This window comes from Tachysurus fulvidraco, chromosome 7, assembly GCF_022655615.1.
Source record: "Tachysurus fulvidraco isolate hzauxx_2018 chromosome 7, HZAU_PFXX_2.0, whole genome shotgun sequence".
Taxonomy (NCBI): domain Eukaryota; kingdom Metazoa; phylum Chordata; class Actinopteri; order Siluriformes; family Bagridae; genus Tachysurus; species Tachysurus fulvidraco.
In genome coordinates, this window is record NC_062524.1 from 9,469,522 (window position 1) to 9,489,733 (window position 20,212).

The 20,212-nt window shown below is 41.2% G+C and overlaps 1 protein-coding gene across 17 annotated transcripts in view; it reads left to right on the top strand.

Annotated features, from left to right (window-relative positions):
- thrb (thyroid hormone receptor beta) overlaps positions 1–13,600 on the top strand; it is a 103,712-nt gene extending 90,112 nt beyond the window's left edge. For 7 of the 17 annotated variants that reach the window (XM_047816511.1, XM_047816516.1, XM_047816514.1 and 4 more), the window contains 7 exons: positions 1,498–1,619; positions 2,122–2,269; positions 2,858–3,063; positions 4,312–4,398; positions 5,245–5,391; positions 6,440–6,698; positions 7,535–8,608. In XM_047816511.1, coding sequence (XP_047672467.1) covers positions 1,498–1,619; positions 2,122–2,269; positions 2,858–3,063; positions 4,312–4,398; positions 5,245–5,391; positions 6,440–6,698; positions 7,535–7,941 — 1,376 coding nt within the window. In that variant the 3' untranslated portion in view covers positions 7,942–8,608. Of the gene's footprint in view, positions 1–1,497; positions 1,620–2,121; positions 2,270–2,857; positions 3,064–4,311; positions 4,399–5,244; positions 5,392–6,439; positions 6,699–7,534; positions 8,609–9,614 lie in introns of those variants that run through there. The other 10 variants (XM_047816519.1, XM_047816520.1, XM_047816521.1 and 7 more) reach the window with 8 other exon arrangements.
- The last annotated feature ends 6,612 nt before the right edge of the window (positions 13,601–20,212 follow it).

The window sequence follows — 20,212 nt, forward strand, 5'->3', positions numbered from 1 at the left end:
TAATAACTAAACAGTTGCTGTTGTTGTTGTGCCTTAAAAGGCCGTAGTGATGAATTACTGTATGCCGGACATGTACGAGATGCCACATGGCATAGCCGGAGGCTTCACGGTCCCAGGCGGAAGTGAATATTGTATGTACGGTGGAGACGGATCTGCTTTTGGTCATTGCGAGTCACAGCCGTTACACCACAACCCTCCTTGCATGGAGCAGGCCTGGCCGCCCGGTCAGCCGTTAACGGGTGTGTATGCAGGCACTTACCCTGGCACCAACCCGACGTTTAAGAGCGAGTTCTGCACCATGGAGGTACCACTTAGCCACTACCAGCAGCCTGATTACTTTTCTGATGACAGACCAGACTTTTCTCAGATGCAGTGGATTCAGGTGCCGCATAAGAAAGGTACTGATGTAGCACATATGGATTGTGAGTCACACACACATTAGAAGGTAGAGTTTAAAACATTTGCATTGTAATAACTGCAAAACCCAGGCAAAAAAAAATAAACCTTTGCATTAGTGAAAACATGAAAGGCAAGGAAAAGAAAATGACAAATATTAAATTTCTTATTTATTTATAACTGTATATTACATGTTTTTCAGTGAATGTATTATTATGATGATGATGATTATTATTATTATTATTATCAACATCATCATCACCTGTGACATCAAAACCTTGTGGGTTTTTTGTTAAGCTTTTTTAAATGAATAATTCTAATAAATCTTGAATTGTGACTCACACAAGGCTTGCCTGTGTTTTTATTTATTTATTTATTTCAAATGATAAAATGATAAAATATATATATACATACGCACACACACATGCTTGCACAAAAAAAAAAATCATTCATTAAAAGTATTTCTTTGCCATTTAGAGTGATTGATGGACAGTGTGAGGAGAAGAGCATTGATTTTGCTTCTCCAGCTCAAATTTATTGGTCTATAATTAAGGTGTAAAAGCACTATTATGGCCACTGTACAGTGTATACGTCTTTATATTTGTGCTGGGCATGTTTAATATTGATATTTTTGTTTGGCTTGTATTGTATGTATTGTTCAGTGTATTGATTTCCAGCATGCCAGTTGGGGCACATGTAAAGGAGCAGATGGCCTGGTCTTATTGGGACAATGACCTTATGCGCTCTTATTGATCATAAACTCTATTGATTCATGTTCTGGAGCACCTGTGAAGTTGTGCCTCAGAATCACGCACTGCATGAGAGTAGGGGATTTAGCTTGGCTTGCTTTGCAACACTTTATTGATCTGTAATTTATGTAGTAGTTTCCAGAGCTTTAGTTTTCCCGATCAATCATCCTGTGTTGTTTGTGTATATATATATATATATATATATATGGGCCATTTTCCTTTTTTGGATCTTTGGATCATTTCTTATTTTGACTTCATCCTTTCTTATATATCCGTTTGAGTGAATTAGTTTAACATTTATACATACTGCCATTTTAGTGCTACATGTAAGAATTTATTTCGTCTTATCTAGACGTTTGTGTGTCCTATCCAGGGTACATACCAAGCTACCTGGACAAGGACGAACTTTGTGTAGTGTGTGGGGACAAAGCAACAGGGTACCACTACCGGTGTATCACCTGTGAGGGCTGCAAGGTAAGAATCAGTTCCAGCTCTGAACATTTTTTTTATTTCAATGAACAATATGAGTTTTTATCCACTTTTGTACAGATTTAATGTCTGAAACAACCTAGTTCCTGTCATCACTGTTCCTTGTATAGCAGCCTAGAACTGTTGTTCCCTAACCAGTCTTTCTTTTGGATTGAGAAAAAAAAATCTCTTAAAATCACAGCGTTCCTTCACCGTATGAGCAATTACATTTGTTTATTAGGAGTGTTAAACGTACAAATCCCCATCCGATGTGTACTACTGGATCGATGTATTAAAACAAACACATTGATATGAATATTGCCGTTATAGCTTTGCCGTGCTGTCGATAAAGAAAGATAAACAACTTCATAAACACAGCTTAAGTGACCCTCTAGACTGGTCACACTACCTTGCATATTTATTTGACAGTTTACTGTGTGACAGTTTATTCACAGTTGCTAAGAGATGCAGCCACAACACATAATATTTATATTCTTCCTTACTCCAGGGTTTTTTCAGGCGTACGATCCAGAAGAACCTGAACCCGACCTATGCATGTAAATACGAGGGGAAGTGTGTAATCGACAAAGTCACACGGAACCAGTGCCAGGAATGCCGCTTCAAGAAATGCATTGCTGTTGGAATGGCGACCGACTGTGAGTCTACTCGGTGTACTTCAATAGTATTTGATTCAACAGGCCTACAGAATAATATATAAAAACATTAGAATATTTTACCGTGCAGCTGTACCACTGAGATAACATTTATTTATTTATTTTTTCATAATATCTGACCACAAATGAATATATTGCAGCAACATTGCATTACAAAATGACGTTGTGGCAATAGCAACCGAAGCATGGAGATGATTATTAAAGAATATTATACTTTAGATCAAGTTTGGAATGACGTTGAGACAGTGATATACCATTAGTCCACGTCAACTTAAGCATATTCTCACCTGTTTGTGTCACATAATTGGAGGCCATGTATTATGAAATTCAACTTGTGGACCTTCTTGTTATAATATACTAATCTACAACCATGACATACAGAAAAGTATTTTGTTCCACATGATACATGGAGTGAATTCATATAGAGTACAACGTATCACCATGGAGACATGCTTGATAAATCCTCAACCATCAACCATGCGTCAGTCGTTTTTTTTTTTAGTCATGCATCATAACCTTTAACACTGTCCGTATAAAATAATTAATCAATCCACCTGTCCCTTTCTCCAGTGGTGCTGGATGACAGCAAGCGTATAGCCAAACGGAAGCTGATCGAGGAGAACCGGGAGCGGCGGAAGCGTGAGGAACAGCAGAAGATGGTGTGGGAGCGACCTGAGCCGACGCAGGAGGAATGGGAGCTGATCCGCGTAGTCACTGAGGCCCACATGACCACCAATGCCCAGGGCAACCACTGGAAACAGAAGCGCAAATTCTTGGTGAGAATTCACCTCCGTCCACCAAATCAGATTTCATAGTCGTGTTTTGTGTTTTGTTTGGTCAACCAGCCAGTCCATACATTCCATCTTAAATTTTTCTAGTTGCCTAATACTGTCCACTACCAACTGTCTCTGGTTGGAAACAAGATGTCCCTGTTCATACATCCCAGTCCCAGTTTTGCCAAATCTTCATTACCCGACATACTGTTCTTCTGTTTTTTTACATCACAATCCCTAACAAATATTTTTCCGCATCCCAATTAATTCTCCTATTTCATTATTTCCCACCAGCCAGACCCCTCTTCCCATTTACCACCTTCCAGACCCCTCTTCATTTTTCCAACCAACCATACCCCTCTTTCCCAGTTCCCACTAGCCAGACCTCTCTTGCTTTCTTCCTGTTCCCACCTCCTAGGCCATGCTTTTCAGTTCATTCTTCCAATTTCCCACCATCCTGACACCACTTTTGCCAGTTCCTGATTTCCTTTCCCAGTTATTATGGCCCCTAACATTTGTCACACATGTCCCATTTCCTGCCCTCACTGTGTTCCCTGTATTAATATGCCCATTTTTTTTGTATCTTGTAGAATGGGAGTGTGTTAGCTGGACGCTGGGGACTGTTCCACAGAGGCAGCAGCACTAACTTTAATAGAACGTCTTTTTACAGTTTTATCTGCTTCTTTTGCCTTATCTCAAACTCAGTCAGTTCGACCAAATCAGTCTACTGAAGTGCTCAATTCTTTTTTCTGCCTTCCTCTAATTTTCTGTTTCCTCTTGTCCTCATGTTTTTGGTCTATAACCAATTTGCTTTTCCCGTGTTTTCTTTAAATTCTAACTGTCCTCTACAGATTGATGTCTGTCTCAGGACTTTGCTGTGGGTTTCCATGTCAGCCCTACTAACAAAATCCATATGCTTTCAAAGTATTCTTGACATTATTCTAATTAAATATAATTGCATTGATAGTAGGACATGCACATTTCGTGTTAACAAACCAGCTTGAAAAATAAGGTGGATATCTGAAAAGGGTCGATCTTAGCAGTGATTATCGCCCTCGTCGTATCGCCTTATGTATCTGATTACGCCACTTAACATCTTAAACTCCATGGAAACACCACGCAATCTCATGACCTCACTTTGTTTCTGTCTGCACTGTCTCATCTGTCCTCAGTTTCAACTTGTTTTTCTTTTAGTTGGCTTGACTCGGGTTCTTCATTGAAACTTCACGATCCCTGTTGATTGCCCAACAGGTCGAGGAAGCAATGCTACTTAATGAAATAACTTGTAATTTATTCTATACTTCTGACCAGAGTGCAGTGGGGGTGAAGGAAACCAAGGTAAGAACCAATAGACCAAATACATTTGAGCTGTTGTGATTTTTATTTTTATTTACTTTTTACCCAGAAAGGCGCTCTATGAAAATGTCGGCTGCTTCCATTCTGTCTTTTTTTTGTTGTTGTTGTTGTTTATTTCATTATTTTTTTGTGAATAGATCGATGTGCTAAATGCTTGAAGCATCTGTTTGCCATGTTTGTGTAGTGCTGTTGCTCGCTGTGTCAGACTGAGGGTGTACGTACACAGGAGAGGAAAGCTTAAGGGATAACTGTACCGATCACAACAATGGAACGGGGGGGGGAATAAAATGCCAAAAGAGAAAGAAAGAGGTCCAAGGCTGGGTTTTTGCGCTGTACTCAGCACCCTTGTCTGCTCTTTCCTCAATCTGGTCCTTTTCATGCTTCATCTTACACATTATTCCTGGTCAGAAGGGCACAAAGTAAATTTACCAAGAAAAAAAAAAGCACCTCAAAACCCTGACTTTATCAGTGAATAACCCTAGTCAAAGACACTACTATATAAACAAAGAAATCTATAAGAAACAGCTCTGCTCCCACTTCCTCTGGTCGTCCTGTCGTTTAAGTTTCCTTCTTCTTCTCCTCCCCCTCCTCCTTTTCTTCTGAATAACTTGGGCACCTCAGACCTTTTTATTTATTTATTTATTTATTTTAATAATTTTTTTTTTTTTTGCAATGTGCTTTGTGACTCCGTGTCTTTTTCTCATGCTATGTAGAAGGGAGTGAGGACTTAATGTGTCTGATGTGGTAAATGTCCAAGTGGAATTGGTGCATTCGCTGCCAGTCATGCGTTGCTAAGCACCCTGCTCCTCCCATTTCCTGTCATTTCAGGCTGAAGACATAGGTCAGGGGACGATCGTCAGCACACCGGAGGGCAGCAAGGTGGACATCGAAGCCTTCAGTCAGTTTACAAAAATCATCACCCCGGCCATCACCCGAGTGGTGGACTTCGCCAAGAAGCTGCCTATGTTCTGTGAGGTGAGTTAATCATCAGTTGTAAAGCAACCTTCAGTTTCAGATATTTAAATTATACGTATAAATACGTTTAATTGCTTACTCAAATACCTGCATGTAATTGAAAAAAATAAATAATCATAAGAAATTGATTGCTTGATCGTGAAGCCCCCCATTCACTGATAATATATTTTTTTCAGACGAAGGACTAGTACATGATTTCTGGTTCTCATCACTACACTGATACTAAAAATTTTAACCTAATTAATATTAATAAATCATTAATAAGTGGTGTTTTGGAACATGTCAGTTGCTCAAACAGAGTGTTATGTTCAAGAGGATATATATTTCACCTTGACCATGGTGGAAAATCCCAGTGCTCACACAACTGAACATTTTCTCTGCACGCTCACTTCACTGCTTCACACTCAACACCCGAATAGCTTAAAGGACTATACTCGCCGATACTGTTCTGCACACTCACCACAGCCATCCTCACACTCTATTAATGATATTAAGATCTTTTATCAGGTTGCTTTTCTCCTATTAAGATGCTAAAAAAAATACCTAAAGCAGATTGTGGTCCGGTTTTTCTCCGACTGCCATTATTGTGATCTCTGAACATTTTGCCTCATCGGTTGATTAGCATTATTTTCTTTTCTTTTTATTTATCCCTATCAGCATGAGTCAATCCATAGTTGTTAAATTGGATTTGAACTTTTTTGTTATCTAAATTTGTCGAGGTTGTACAATGCTTTTTCATTTTAAAGTGAAATAATAGTAGTTAGCAATTTTGTGTAACATGTAATCATTCACAAAACTCCACTGGATCTGAAACTTGTTTGTGTTCATGCAAAACATTTAATATAAGTGAATACTTTAAGGAAGAATAATATGCAAAATCCTTTCGATTCTCAAATTTAAAAAAAATTATTAGTTGATTTATTTACTGTCAGCTCATGAAAGGTGTCTTTGCTAAGAATGGAAAGGCTAAATGAATAAGAAAGCACAAAGCATAATAGTTGGTGTATGTATTGTCTGGTATAACCCTAATGTCAGTTTTGTGCTCTAGCTGCCTTGTGAAGATCAGATCATCCTGCTGAAAGGCTGCTGTATGGAGATCATGTCTCTGCGTGCGGCCGTGCGTTATGACCCCGAGAGCGAGACGCTCACGCTCAATGGCGAGATGGCCGTGACTCGCGGCCAGCTAAAGAATGGCGGCCTGGGTGTGGTCTCGGATGCCATCTTTGATCTTGGGGTCTCTCTTTCCTCCTTCAACCTGGATGACTCGGAGGTGGCGCTGCTACAAGCCGTCATTCTGCTCTCTTCGGGTACGTATTAACCTGAGTGAATTAAATAAGCAGCTCACTGGAACTCACTGAGCATTGGAGAGGTAAAGATGTGGCACAAACGTTAATTCTAGCACAACACTTTTATTAACCCCAGTAAAACCACATACTTGAAATTTTAAGCTCCACCCAAAAACACAGCATAGCAGACCAACTAATAAGGTGTTTATAGTCCAAGTAGGAGGAGTAAGAAGGGAAAGGGAGGAGATTCCTGTCAGGGTTTTTTTATTGCGATTGCTACCAGCAGTACAGACTTTGGAAATTCCTGCTTGAGCTAAAAAAAATTATTGAATCAAATGTAATCCGTAAAAAAATATATGTATCATGAACTCAAATACAGTAGTCTCCCGTACATAATCCCTTCAAAGTATGATGACGCTGAACTGATGACAACCTTCGGCACAAACGTATCATCCCTATTCTTCTCTATAGCTTTTGACCTCCTGTACTGGGAATGTATTTAAGAGGCATTAAATCAGCTATGGCAGACCTTCCCAGCAGCGATTACCCAGGATTACACAGGCCACTCAAGGGAAACCACTCAGTGACTTAGATTAAAATGTGATTACACTAGAGCTGTGATAATCACAATCAGTTGTTAAAGACTGCAGCGTCGGTGTCTCTCTCTATCGCTCACACACAGTTAGCTGCTATTATATCTAGTTCATTGTGAACAGACGTCTTCTGCTTGGAGCCATAAATCCCAATCGATGATCATCATGTTACTTGCTATCAACTGAGAATTAAAGTCTGCTCTGCTTTTTAAGAGCTTTAGAAATTCAGCCTCCATTACTAATCTCCTTCTCTATTACTTACAGTCAACCCATCTCCAGAATCACTGAAACCCTTCATGAACATGAGCAAAATGAACCTATATGAAATGAATACCATGAAATGTGTGCTATTTTGTAGTAAACTGCTCTGTAGTGTTTGTCAAATACACATTGGACTCGATTTCGGACCACAGTGGAAACAGAAAAACTCTGAAATGACCTTGTGGGACGTTTTGTTATTGGAACAAAATAACAAAGAACTGAAGAGCTGGCTATGGTTCAGTAGTGTATTTAGGGCTATGGGGAAGTATGGATTAATTGGGCAATATATATTGCCCCATGGACGGGGTGCCAAACCATCACAGGGCACAAGCAAACACACACACACACACACACACACACACACACACACACACACACACACACACACACACACACTACAGACAATTTAGAGATGCCAGTCAGTCTACAAACACATGTCTTTGGACACCCTCTAAGCATGTGGATGTGGGATGGAGAGGGATGTGGTAGCCTAGTGGTTAAGGTGTTGGGCTACCAATCGGAAGGTTGTGATTTCAATTCCTACGTCCACCAAGCGGCCACTGCTGGGTCCCTGAACAAGGTGATTAACCCTCAATTGCTCAGTTGTATAAAAATGAGATAAAATGTAAGTCGCTCTGGATAAGGGCGTCTGTCTAATGCTGGAAATGTGGAGAACATGCAAACACCCCACAATCAAACCCAAACACTGAAGGTGCGAGCAAACTAACTAAGCACTAATACTGATACACAGTCCATTATTAATATGGTCAAGATGAAAAATACCTCCCCATAATAAGCGAATGAAGGCGTACACCATGAGGATGCTACTGGCCTGGAGTCAATATTTTGTAAGAGAATAAAAAACACTGAGACAAAGAATAAGGAGGATTGTGAGTGAGGAAAACAAAGACATGCAAATTCCAGTTGTTTTTTTATTACTAGAGTTGTCCAGCTGCGAACATCATAGGAAATATAAGCGGAACTGTAAATGCCAACAATTCTAAATTGGGCTTTGCAGAATTAAGCTGTAATTTATTTGTGTGTAATGTACTGTGTTGAAATAAATCTAAAAATGTTTAAGTATTCACCTTATTTCATACAGAGATTGCAAATGAAGCCAAAGCCAAATTTGGCTTTCTGATTTGAAGAGACTGCATGCTTCATCCCGCCTGTCAATCCCAGACACATTAATCAGAATCATAGGCGTCTGTAAGCCCTTGCATGTGAAAGGGGACAGACATTGGTATCCTCTGACTGTGTTACTCCACTCCGTGCATGAAAAGATGGAAGCATTCGCTAGCATTCACTGTGTTAGATTAGTAGCATCTGTTGTACTGTATGTAAGGGGCCTAACTGGTGGGTTGGGGGAAAAAATTAAGAAGTAAATCAGCTTAATTTTTTTTTAAAGGCACAGAATTCATATTATATACATTATATATCATATATTGATTATATATTATATACTGGACTGCTGTTGCTGCGGTCCGTTTTGCGCTCAAGTCTGTCATTAAACATTTGAAGACTTCGTCAGTAAGGAATTAATGTTAAAACTATAAGAATACAGAAATTATTCTAGTCCTCTTGACTATATCATGTACGGTTATAGAAAGAAAAACTATTACAATCACACTATCCAGTATCACCCAGAGGAGGATGGATTCCCTTTCGAGGTCTTTTAAGGTTTCTTCTTCATTTCATCTTAGGGAGTTTTTCCTTGCCACCCTTTTATTTTATATTCTATCATCTTACTAATCTTATCCAGAGCAACCTTTTTCAATTTTTATACACCTAACCCCCAATACAATTGAGGGTTAAGGGCCTTGCTGAGATTAGTGGACCTGGTATTCGAACTCACAACCTTCCCATCAGCCTTCCAACACCTTAACCACTAAGTTACCACAACCCCGCAATTCGCCTTGTTAACGGCAATCGAATAGAATTTGTACTGAATTGAATAGAAAGTATCATTCTTATCCTTTTTTTAGCGCGTGTTAACAAATACTGGAGTTGACCATCCTAAGGTTTCCACACCGTGCCGGATTCAATATAACACCTGTGTTAGGCTCTACGCTCTCCTTTGCAGATCGTCCAGGACTGACGAGCGTGGACCGGATCGAGCGCTGCCAGGAGGAGTTCCTGCTGGCCTTCGAGCACTATGTCAACTATCGCAAGCACAAGGTGGCGCACTTCTGGCCCAAGCTGCTGATGAAGGTGACAGACCTGCGCATGATCGGCGCATGCCACGCCAGCCGCTTCCTGCACATGAAGGTGGAGTGTCCCACCGAGCTGTTTCCTCCCCTCTTCCTTGAGGTGTTTGAGGACTGACCAAGCCCGCCCATCCTCATGTGACCCCATCCACAGCCCTCTTCGGACACATTCGACGAGCTCCGTTTTCTCACTACTGAGTGCCGTTGCATTCCACAGATTTAAAGTAGCTCTCGGCCCTCATTTCTAGACGGACCATTCCTTTTTCAATGCGGGTACATGTGAATAGCATTTTTTTTTCTTTCTCTCTTTCTCTCTGTCTTGTATATTGTTGTTCTCAGTTACCCAAGGTGTATTTTTGTTGTACAGATTTGTGAGTGAGTATATCGACTAGTTGCTGGCATTGGCTCATCACGCACCAGGTTGTGTGATCTATGCATTTGTATCATGCAACATTCCACATCTAGTAGAAGTCAGATCTATGTCCCGCTCGGGGAAAGAAAAAGAAAAACCCACACACAAATGAACCTCTGCTCCTTAAAGTTTTCACACTACTTACTGAAAGCAGATCGAGAAAATGATTTGAGAAAATAGTTTCGCTCTTCACAGGTTTACACACACAAAAATGAGTTCTCATGTACTGTTCACAAAACATCAGAACGTGGGAAGGATGTGATGTAAGGGGTATTGAGAGTCATTTCCAACAAACCTACCACAGATCAAAGCATACAGTCGCTGATCTAGACGCCAAAATTTGCTTTTGTTGAAGATTGCCACTGTTTAGGTGCCAAAATGTGCTCCCAAAGGCGTGTTCTAGCCCATTTCATGCCCACCCAACTTCAGATCCTTCACTCTACCGGACTGTCTGTGACTGTCTCTCTTACCTCGTAGGAACTTTTATCTGTTTTGTATATTTTCACAAGTTAGACAAAGGTGATGCCTCAGCTCGGACTTGTTGGTGCTATGAGTTTGTCTATTTATACCTCTTTTCAGTCAGAATTTGGATGATTCATACACACACACACACACATACACACAGATCAGTGAGTGCTGAGGCAGAAACAGCCCACTGCATCATTACACAACGTGACCTCTGAGGTATAGAGGATGTCAAGGAGACTCTTTTTCTTTCTTTCACTTTTTTTTTGTTATGTTCTTTGTTTTTCCTAGGTGACATCTTACTCTGACATCATCCTCTGACATAATATTGTACTGCGAAACACTTTTCACATCACATACCTCTACCATTCATTAAGAGATAATGAAAACTGGTCATTTTGTATAAAAAGAAAAAACTAAGCGAAACAAAAAACACAAAAAAACAAACAAAAAAAAAATCAACCGCAACAATTTGCCTCAAGCTTGATTTTGTCTGTAAAAAGTGATGCCTTTCGTAAGCAATGATTTGCTCCAGTGTTTTGGCTTATTTATGACTACACACACACACACACACACACACACACACACACACACACACACACACACACACACACACTCGCATTAGTATGTGCACACAATGCACAGACTCAGAGGAAATGCACAGACAATCAGGATGTGAGGTGAGGCACAGAGAGAAAGGTGTAACAGAGATGTTCAGCTGGAATTCAATAAATACATCATTCAGAAATATTAGTGCTGCTAACAGTGAATGCACTCGTGTAGCCACCTGCTAGCATTATGCAAATGACATCATGCTAATAGGTCATAACCATTCACCGTTAGCCACGTTAGCATGATTGTATCAACACTTCCATTAAGGTCATGTATTAAACCCTCACGCTCACATAGAACCATACTAGATAGTGTGTCGAAACAGAAGGACAACAAAGGCGGTCTACTATTTTTACTCACTAAGAATGGTAGTATGTGGTTTGAGACTGAGCCAAATGTCATCCCAGGTTGCAGATCCACCTATCTGTATGGAGAGAGGGAGAGAAAGAGAGATGTCCGTTTACAGAGTTTCAGTGAAAAGGAAAATGAAAATGCATTATTTTACAGTATAAAAATTGTATATTTTCTGCAGATATTTTTACAGGTTTGCGTACAATGAGAACTTTCCCCAGTTCACCATCAACGATAATAATGTTCTGTTCTCAGAAGCCTAACAAAATCTCTTGCTGTCGATACGGTGGTTAAATATATGTTAGAGTTATCGGTTAATTCCTTCCAGTGTTATGGCTCACTATCCCAAAAAGAATGAGAAGGTTAGCATCAGAAAGCAACTCATCCTGAACGAATGGCCCAGAACAGAGGTGTGTATCGGGACTGGGTTCCCCCAGGGGGGATAGGAAAAAAATAAAGGCCATGATCTTTAACAAAGAAGTGTATTTTTATCACATTTATCACGTTTGTTTGTCCATCCCTCAGCGAATGTTTTATTGTGGTCCAGTTTAAAAATACGGTCATAAAGCAGTCGGGTTTGATCCAGATTTCTGCCAGATTTTTCAAACTATATTTTGGAGGGGCCATGGCCGGTTGGATTAAGCAGGATTAGTCAAACTTTCCGTATCTGCAGGTGGGATTAGTCATGATTTTTCTGCAGGAACAGAGGGATTAGTCAGACTTTCTACAAGAGTAGGTGGGTGGGACTGGTCTTTTTTTGAGCAGGGGGATTAGTTGTTGATTTGGTAGTAGAAGGTGGGATTGGTCCTGTCGGAGTGGGGGATTAGTCATACCGCAGGAGCAGGCAGGATCTGTCAAACGTTTTGCAAGAGCAGGTCAAAATCTCTGCACGAGTAGGTAGGATTGGTCAAATATTCCTGCAGGAGTGAATGGGATTAGTCCCATTTTCGGCAGGAGTGGGCATATCTAGTCAGTGCTGCTGGTCAAACTTTCTGCACGAGGTGGTGAAATTACTCAAACTTTCAGCAGGCACAAGTGCAATTGGTCAATCGTACTTCAGGAGAGGCCAGAATTAGTCAAACGTTTTGTGGGCATGGGATTAGTAAACCTTTTTGCAGGACTGGGTGAGCAGGCAGGATTAGACAGACTTTCTGTAGGAGCAAGTGGGAATAGTTAGATTTTCTGCATGACTGGGGGTTAGTCATACAGAAAGAGCAGGCAGGGTTTGTCAAAAATAGAAGCAGATGGGTTTAGTCGAACTTTCTCTAAGAGTAGGCAGGGTTGGTCAAACTTTCTGTAGGAGCTTGTGGGATTGGTCAGAATCTGTTTGGGGTGGGATTAACAACAGTCCCACGCACACCTCTACCCCAATAATCCTAATCGTTTATAATAAAGTATAGCACTTACCTCCCTCTTCAACTGTCTAAACTCAGGAGGGGTACCTTTAATAACAGTAATGCATTCTGTGTATCCTGTGTCTTTTTGTTTTGGCAACAAATTTCATTTGATATGATGTAGATGTGTACAGGATGTACAGTGAGGCTGGTTTAAAAGGCCAACGAGCTAACTATGGATTCAATTTAAAGGAGTGCTACGCTATTCTGAACAGCGTCACCTAAATAAGTGTCCGGTGTGATCCTGGGTATTGTTCCCTAAAGTGTCTGTTAGCTCACAAACCCATTGACTTATAGCTTCACGTTATATCCTCCTGTCCAACTGTGATGTGAACATGAGTAAGACAAGAGGTGAGTCTAAACAAGGGGTTGAGAATTTTAAGCAGAATGTAATGTGTTGCACAAGGCCACTGTGAGTTAGTGAAGCCTGGTATTAAATTGTTTAAGCCATGATGAAATCTGGGTACCCTGGAAGAAAAGTTGCACTAAAGAACACAATCCTGTATCTGATGACTAATGGTGAATGTAAAAATAACAATAAAGGAACTGATGACAAATGAGAACGATGGCGATGGTAACATTTGTTTAAAATTAACTGGCTCTGGGAATAAAGATGGTTTGAGAAATGCCTGGAAGATGTGTTGTGTTTGTATAGCCCTGGTTGCCTAATTACATTTCATAAATCTCCCTGACATATAGCAAAGAATCTTCACAAGAGGTCACTATTAGAGCTGCAGGCAGTTGTTGTCAAATATAAATACACGTTTACATCCTAATGGGCAGGCAGTAGACAAAACACACAGATCTTAAACACACATATATCTTAAAAATGAATCTTTATATTGCTATGACCATTAGTTGAAACTTTGTCTGGGCAAAAGTATTGGGATGCCAAACCATCAGACCCATTTGTGGTTATTCCCTCAAACTATTACCACAAATTTGAAAGCACATAGTTGCAAAGGATGTCTCTGTATGTTATAGCATTACAGTTTCCCATTGCTGGAACTAAAAGCCTGTTCCATCATGATGATGCTCCTGTGCACAAAGCATGAAGATATGGTGTGTTACGTTTGGAGTAGAAGTCCTCGAGTGTCTTGCACAGATCCCTGACTCTGACTCAACCCTGCTTATCACCTTTGGGATGAACTAAACCCCAGACCTAGTTAAATGAACACAAATCCCCACAGCTACACTCCAACATCTAGTGGAAAGCTTTACCGGAGCTTATTCTAACAGCAAAGCAGGACTAAACCTGTAATGGCATGTTCAACAAGCACATATGAGTGTGACTGCTCAGGTGTCCATGTAAGTGTGAAGTCAGGTGTAATTTTAAAGAATGTACAGTAGGGCACCCGAGACATCGAAACAAAGCATTGAGCATATGCTGATGTCACTTTAAACCAAATATATACTTTAATAAATTCAAAAAATCTTCAACAACTCAGTGGGTTCTTTCCTAAAGCAATATTTTGATTCTCCTTTATTCCTTATCTGGTTAATATAGTCATCATTAGATTAGATTAGAAATATTTCTTCATGTAAATTATGAGTAAAAATCTAAAATAGTGTAGGAAGACATCAAACAAGTGTGATCTCATTTTTGCTCAAGTGTGATCTCATCATTACTACCATTTCAGTTGAAAAAAGAAAACCTTTTTTCAGTAACCAATAAAACATGCTCTTTTTACTGGTTTGTACTCGAAATTCTGGAGTCCTTTTTTATGTGCTTTTATTTTCTCTGCATCTGACTGAGTCTCTGACCTCATTTCTCACAAACAGCAGGATTGTTAACACTGCTTAGACAATGCTGCCATCTTGTGATTACACATGGTAATTGCATAATTATGTAATTCAGCGTTTTCTTTGCAGTCTTCATGAAGTCATGTCGAACAATAAAGAGATTCTTGGCAACTTGCCCATACATGAGCCTGCCCTTACATTTCCATAATTCCAGAAAAGGAAACAGAGAATAAATTTAGGCAGAAGGACAGAGACAGAGGGATATAGATGTATAGAAATATATAAAAATTCATTACTTTATAGTGCAGTAGTCAAGAGAGTCAAGTCAAGCAGGGTCAAGTCAAGAGGCTTTTATTGTCATTTCAACCATATATAGCTGTTGCAGTGACGTTTCTCCAGGAACCTGGTACTACGTAAAACAAATACAGAGATAAGGACTTGTCCTAAGTTGTCCTAGATACATAAAGTGCAACTGTGCAACCTGGTGCAAAGAGTGCAGTATAAGACAAACAAGACAGACAAGACAGTGCAGACAAAAAATGACAAGACAATACAAAAAAGACAATACACAAGAGACAATAAACAGAAACAGCACCGACCAGTGTAAATACTGTATGTTCAACAATATTGCATGCAGTAATACTCTAATGAACACAGTGTTATAGCAGCAGTTACCTGAGATAATGTAAAGAATTGTGTAAAACAGCAAACGACTTAAATGTTAGACAGTATGTGCAAAGAGCAAAAACATTATTCACACATTATTCAAAGTAAAAACATTATTCACTCTAAACTGGCTTACTTCATTGTGTATACCAATTCATGTTACCTTAAATAAAAAGACAGCATCACACAATGTACATTAAGATTTCTTCCTGTGCATCCTGCAACATCCGACAACTAGCCACAATATTATAATAACATAAGGGGACGATGTGGGTCTAGGGGATGGTGGCCCACTTGCTTCCCACCAAGGCCTCACTGGTGGCCCACATATCTAACAAAGCTGGAGCCAAAAGCCAGTCCAATTCAAATCATATCTGAGTTTTACACATTGTTTCAGCACTAACACTCAATTAGAAATCAGGACTGTCAGACTGACATGACTGTTCAAACATATCTCAGTTTAAAACTCTCATTTGTCTACAAACCTTTTCAGAAGTTTGATTAAAACACAAAATTTTTGGCAGCAATGCAGGTTTCATCGGCCCAGTATGAAGACTTCAACCTTAAGAAACGGTAAACATACACTCACAGACCACTTTATTGTGATCACCTTGCTTTGTAGTAACAGCACAATATTGTGATCACCTTGCATTGTAGTAACAGCACAATATTGTGATCACCTTGCATTGTAGTAACAGTACAATATATTCTGGCTTCAGTTAGCATATATAACAAACAACAGAATTTGGAAAACTCCTTGTCGGACAATGAGGTCAGAGGAGAATGACCAAACCAAGAAGGCGGTCAAAGACCAAATAAAAGCAACTCAAAAGTAATATCCAACAGAGTTTAACAGGAGTAAAGTCATTCTGCTAGATTTCACTGAACTGCTCTCAGATGATTGTAAGTAGGGCAGCTTTCAAGCGGTCCTGCTGTGCCGAGTCTGACTCAGTTTATCGTGTTCTCAAAGAGCTCTAGGCTGCCATCTGCTACCAGCTTTCACAAAATATCAGTGCTGCAGCTTCACAACTTATTTGACATTGTTGCTTAGAAATGATAGTAAAAACCAAATACGTTGTATTTTTGTATACACCATGTACATTCTTTGAGTCTATACTGCTAATAAAGCAATGGCATGAAAAAAAAATAATGCTCCGATTTACCATAAATTTACCATAAATTTAAAATTCATTCATTCATTTCTACCGCTTATCCGAACTTCTTGGGTCACGGGGAGCTTGTGCCTATCTCAGGCGTCATCGGGCATCAAGGCAGGATACACCCTGGATGGAGTGCCAACCCATCGCAGGGCACACACACTCTCATTCACTCGCACAATTACACAACACGGACAATTTTCAATCAATCTACCATGCATGTCTTTCGACCGGGGGAGGAAACCGAAGTACCCGGAGGAAACCCCAGAGGCACGGGGAGAACATGCAAACTCCACACACACAAGGCAGAGGCGGGAATCGAACCCCCAACCCTGGAGGTGTGAGGCGAACGTGCTAACCACTAAGCCACCGTGCCCCCATAAATTTAGAATGAAGCTATAAAAAAAGTCTAATTAAAAATAATGTAAATGAAATAAAGTAAAATAAAATGTAAAGTCACTCAGCTTTGCTGAGGTTTCCCAAGTTCCTAAACATATTGTTTAAGGTATTACTTATAAACATATGCTTAGAAATTTTGCATTATCTTCAATTCTTATATATCAAAACGCTGCACAGTTTAGCAAACTCTGAAGTGTGGCTATAGATTCAAAATTCTGATGAAAGCAAACACTGCCATAAAATCAGGTTGTACCAAAGCATACAGTGCTGTAACGAGACCACTTACAGGTAGCAGATTTAAGATTGTTTCAAGAATACAGACACATGACATAAATGACAAGGTATTTAGGTCATTACTGATAACATAAGGTAAGATGCTTGCTCATCCATCATGGACACCTCGTTCACTAACAAACTTTGCTTGCTTAGGACAACAGCAACTAAAGGTCACCTCAGATCAAGTCAAGTCAAGAAGCTTTTATTGACATTTCCATATATAGCTGTTGCAGTACACAGTGAAATAAGACGTTTCTCCAAGATCAAGGTGCTACATAAAACCAAGACAGAGATAAGGACTTAGTAAGTTAAAGAGCAACTGTGCAACCTGGTGCAAACAATGCAGGACAAGAAAACAGACAGACAAGATGGTTTGGGACAAAAGACAGTGCAAACAAAAATTACAAGACAATACACAATACACAAAAGACAATAAACAGAAACAGCGCCGACCAGTGAAAATACTGTATGTTCAACAATATTGTAATACTATAATGAACACAGTGTTATAGCAGCAGTTACCTGAGATGTAAAGTATTGTGCAAAACAGCAAACGGCTGAAATGTCAGACAGAATGTGCAAATAGACAAAAGTGTGCAAAAAACAGATTAATGGATGTATATTGGAAGTGTGTGTATTTAGTGTAGGTCCGTGCAGTCCATACAGTTGATGTGTGTGTTGTGCTCAGTGCAGTTCAGTTATTAAGGAGTCTGATGGCTTGTGGGAAGAAACTGTTACACAGTCTGGTCGTGAGGGCCCGAATGCTTCAGTACCTTTTTTCCAGACGGCAGTAGGGTGAAGAGTGTGTGTGTGAGGTGTGTGTGGGGTGTGAAGAGTGTGAGTGAGGGTTGTGTGGGGTGAAGAGTGTGTGTGAGGGGTGTGTGGGGTGAAGAGTGTGTGTGGGGTGTGAAGAGTGTGAGTGAGGGTTGTGTGGGGTGAAGAGTGTGTGTGAGGGGTGTGTGGGGTGAAGAGTGTGTGTGAGGGGTGAAGAGTGTGTGTGAGGGGTGTGTGGGGTGAAGAGTGTGTGTGAGGGGTGTGTGGGGTGAAGAGTGTGTGTGTGGGGTGAAGAGTGTGTGTGAGGGGTGTGTGGGGTGAAGAGTGTGTGAGGGGTGTGTGTGGAGTGAAGAGTGTGTGTGAGGGGTGTGTGGGGTGAAGAGTGTGTGTGGGGTGAAGAGTGTGTGTGAGGGGTGTGTGGGGTGAAGAGTGTGTGTGAGGGGTGTGTGGGGTGTAGAGAGTGTGAGTGAGGGGTGGTGTGTGGGGTGAAGAGTGTGTGTGAGGGGTGTGTGGGGTGAGAGTGTGTGAGGGGTGTGTGTGGAAGTGAAGAGTGGTGTGAGGGGTGTGTGGGGTGAAGAGTGTGTGTGTGGGGGTGAAGAGTGTGTGTGAAGGGTGTGTGGGGTGAATAGTGTGTGAGGGGTGTGTGTGGGGTGAAGAGTGTGTGTGAGGGGTGTGTGGGGTGGAGAGAGTGTGAGGGGTGTGTGGGGTGGAGTGTGTGTGTGTGGGGGGTGTGTGGTGTGAAGAGTGTGTGTGAGGGGTGTGTGGGATGAAGAGTGTGTGTGAGGGGTGTGTGGGGTGAAGAGTGTGTGTGAGGGGTGTGTGGGGTGAAGAGTGTGTGTGAGGGGTGTGTGGGGTGAAGAGTGTGTGTGGGGTGAAGAGTGTGTGTGAGGGGTGTGTGGGGTGAAGAGTGTGTGTGAGGGGTGTGTGGGGTGAAGAGTGTGTGTGAGGGGTGTGTGGGGTGAAGAGTGTGTGTGAGGGGTGTGTGGGGTGAAGAGTGTGTGTGAGGGGTGTGTGGGGTCATCCAAAATGCTGTTGGTTTTGCGGATGCAGTGTGTGGTGTAAGTGTGCATGATAGAGGGAAGAGGGACTACAATGATTTTCTCAGCTGTCCTCACTATCCGCTGCAGGGTCTTGCGATCCGAGATGGTGCAGCTCCCAAACCAGACAGTGAGGCAGCTGCTCAGAATGCTCTCAATGGTCCCTCTGTAAAAAGTAGTCAGTAGTTCCTCGTAAGAAGTAGAAACACTACTGGGCTTTTTACTGGTGATGGAGCTGGTGTTGAGTGACCAGGTGAAGTTCTCCACTAGATGAACACCAAGAAATGTGGTGCTCCTGATGATCTCTACAGATGATTCGTCGATGTTCAGTGGAGAGTGGTCGCTCTGTGCTCTCTTTGAGACAACCATCTCTTTGGTTTTATCAACATTCAGAGACAGGTTGTTGGCTCTACACCAGGCAGTTAGCTGTTGCACCTCCTCTCTGTATGCTGACTCGTTGTTCTTGCTGATAAGACCCACCACCCATCATCGGCAAACTTGATAATATGGTTCGATCTGTGCATTGCTGCACGGTCATGACTCAGCAGTGGACTGAGTACGCAGCCCTGGGGGGCTCCAGTGCTCAGTGTGGTGGTGCTGGGGATGATGTTCCCGATCCGGACTGACTGAGGTCTCCCAGTCAGGAAGTCTAGGATCCAGTTGCAGAGGGAGGTGTTTAGTCCCAGCAGGCTCAGCTTCCCAATCACTAACTCTGAGCCACGTCTCAGTGAAAACAAACACGCAGCAGTTTCTAAACTCGCCGTGTAGCACGTTCGATTCGGATGTAGTCCAGTTTATTGTCCAGGGAGCAAACATTGGCTAGTAGAATGGATGGGAGAGCCGGCTGGCTAGGGTTAGCACGGACACCCGTAAATTTCCAGCAGTCAAGTCTACAATTATAAATTCAACAAACAGTCCAGCACACGGCGTTAGAATGTCAGCAAACAGACCAGCACACGGCCTTGGTTCAGCAGCACTGCATTAGAATCTCAGCAAACAGACCAGCAGAAAGTCCAGCAGCTGGAGCTGTATGATCTTTTACCCAGCAGTCAGCACCGATGTGGCCCTTCAACAACCAGTATAGCATTCACAATCCTGTAAAACATATGATGCTGACAGCATTGCATATTAAACAAAACTTATTCACACTCACCACTGCTGACATTAGAAGGATTTTAACATATTCTA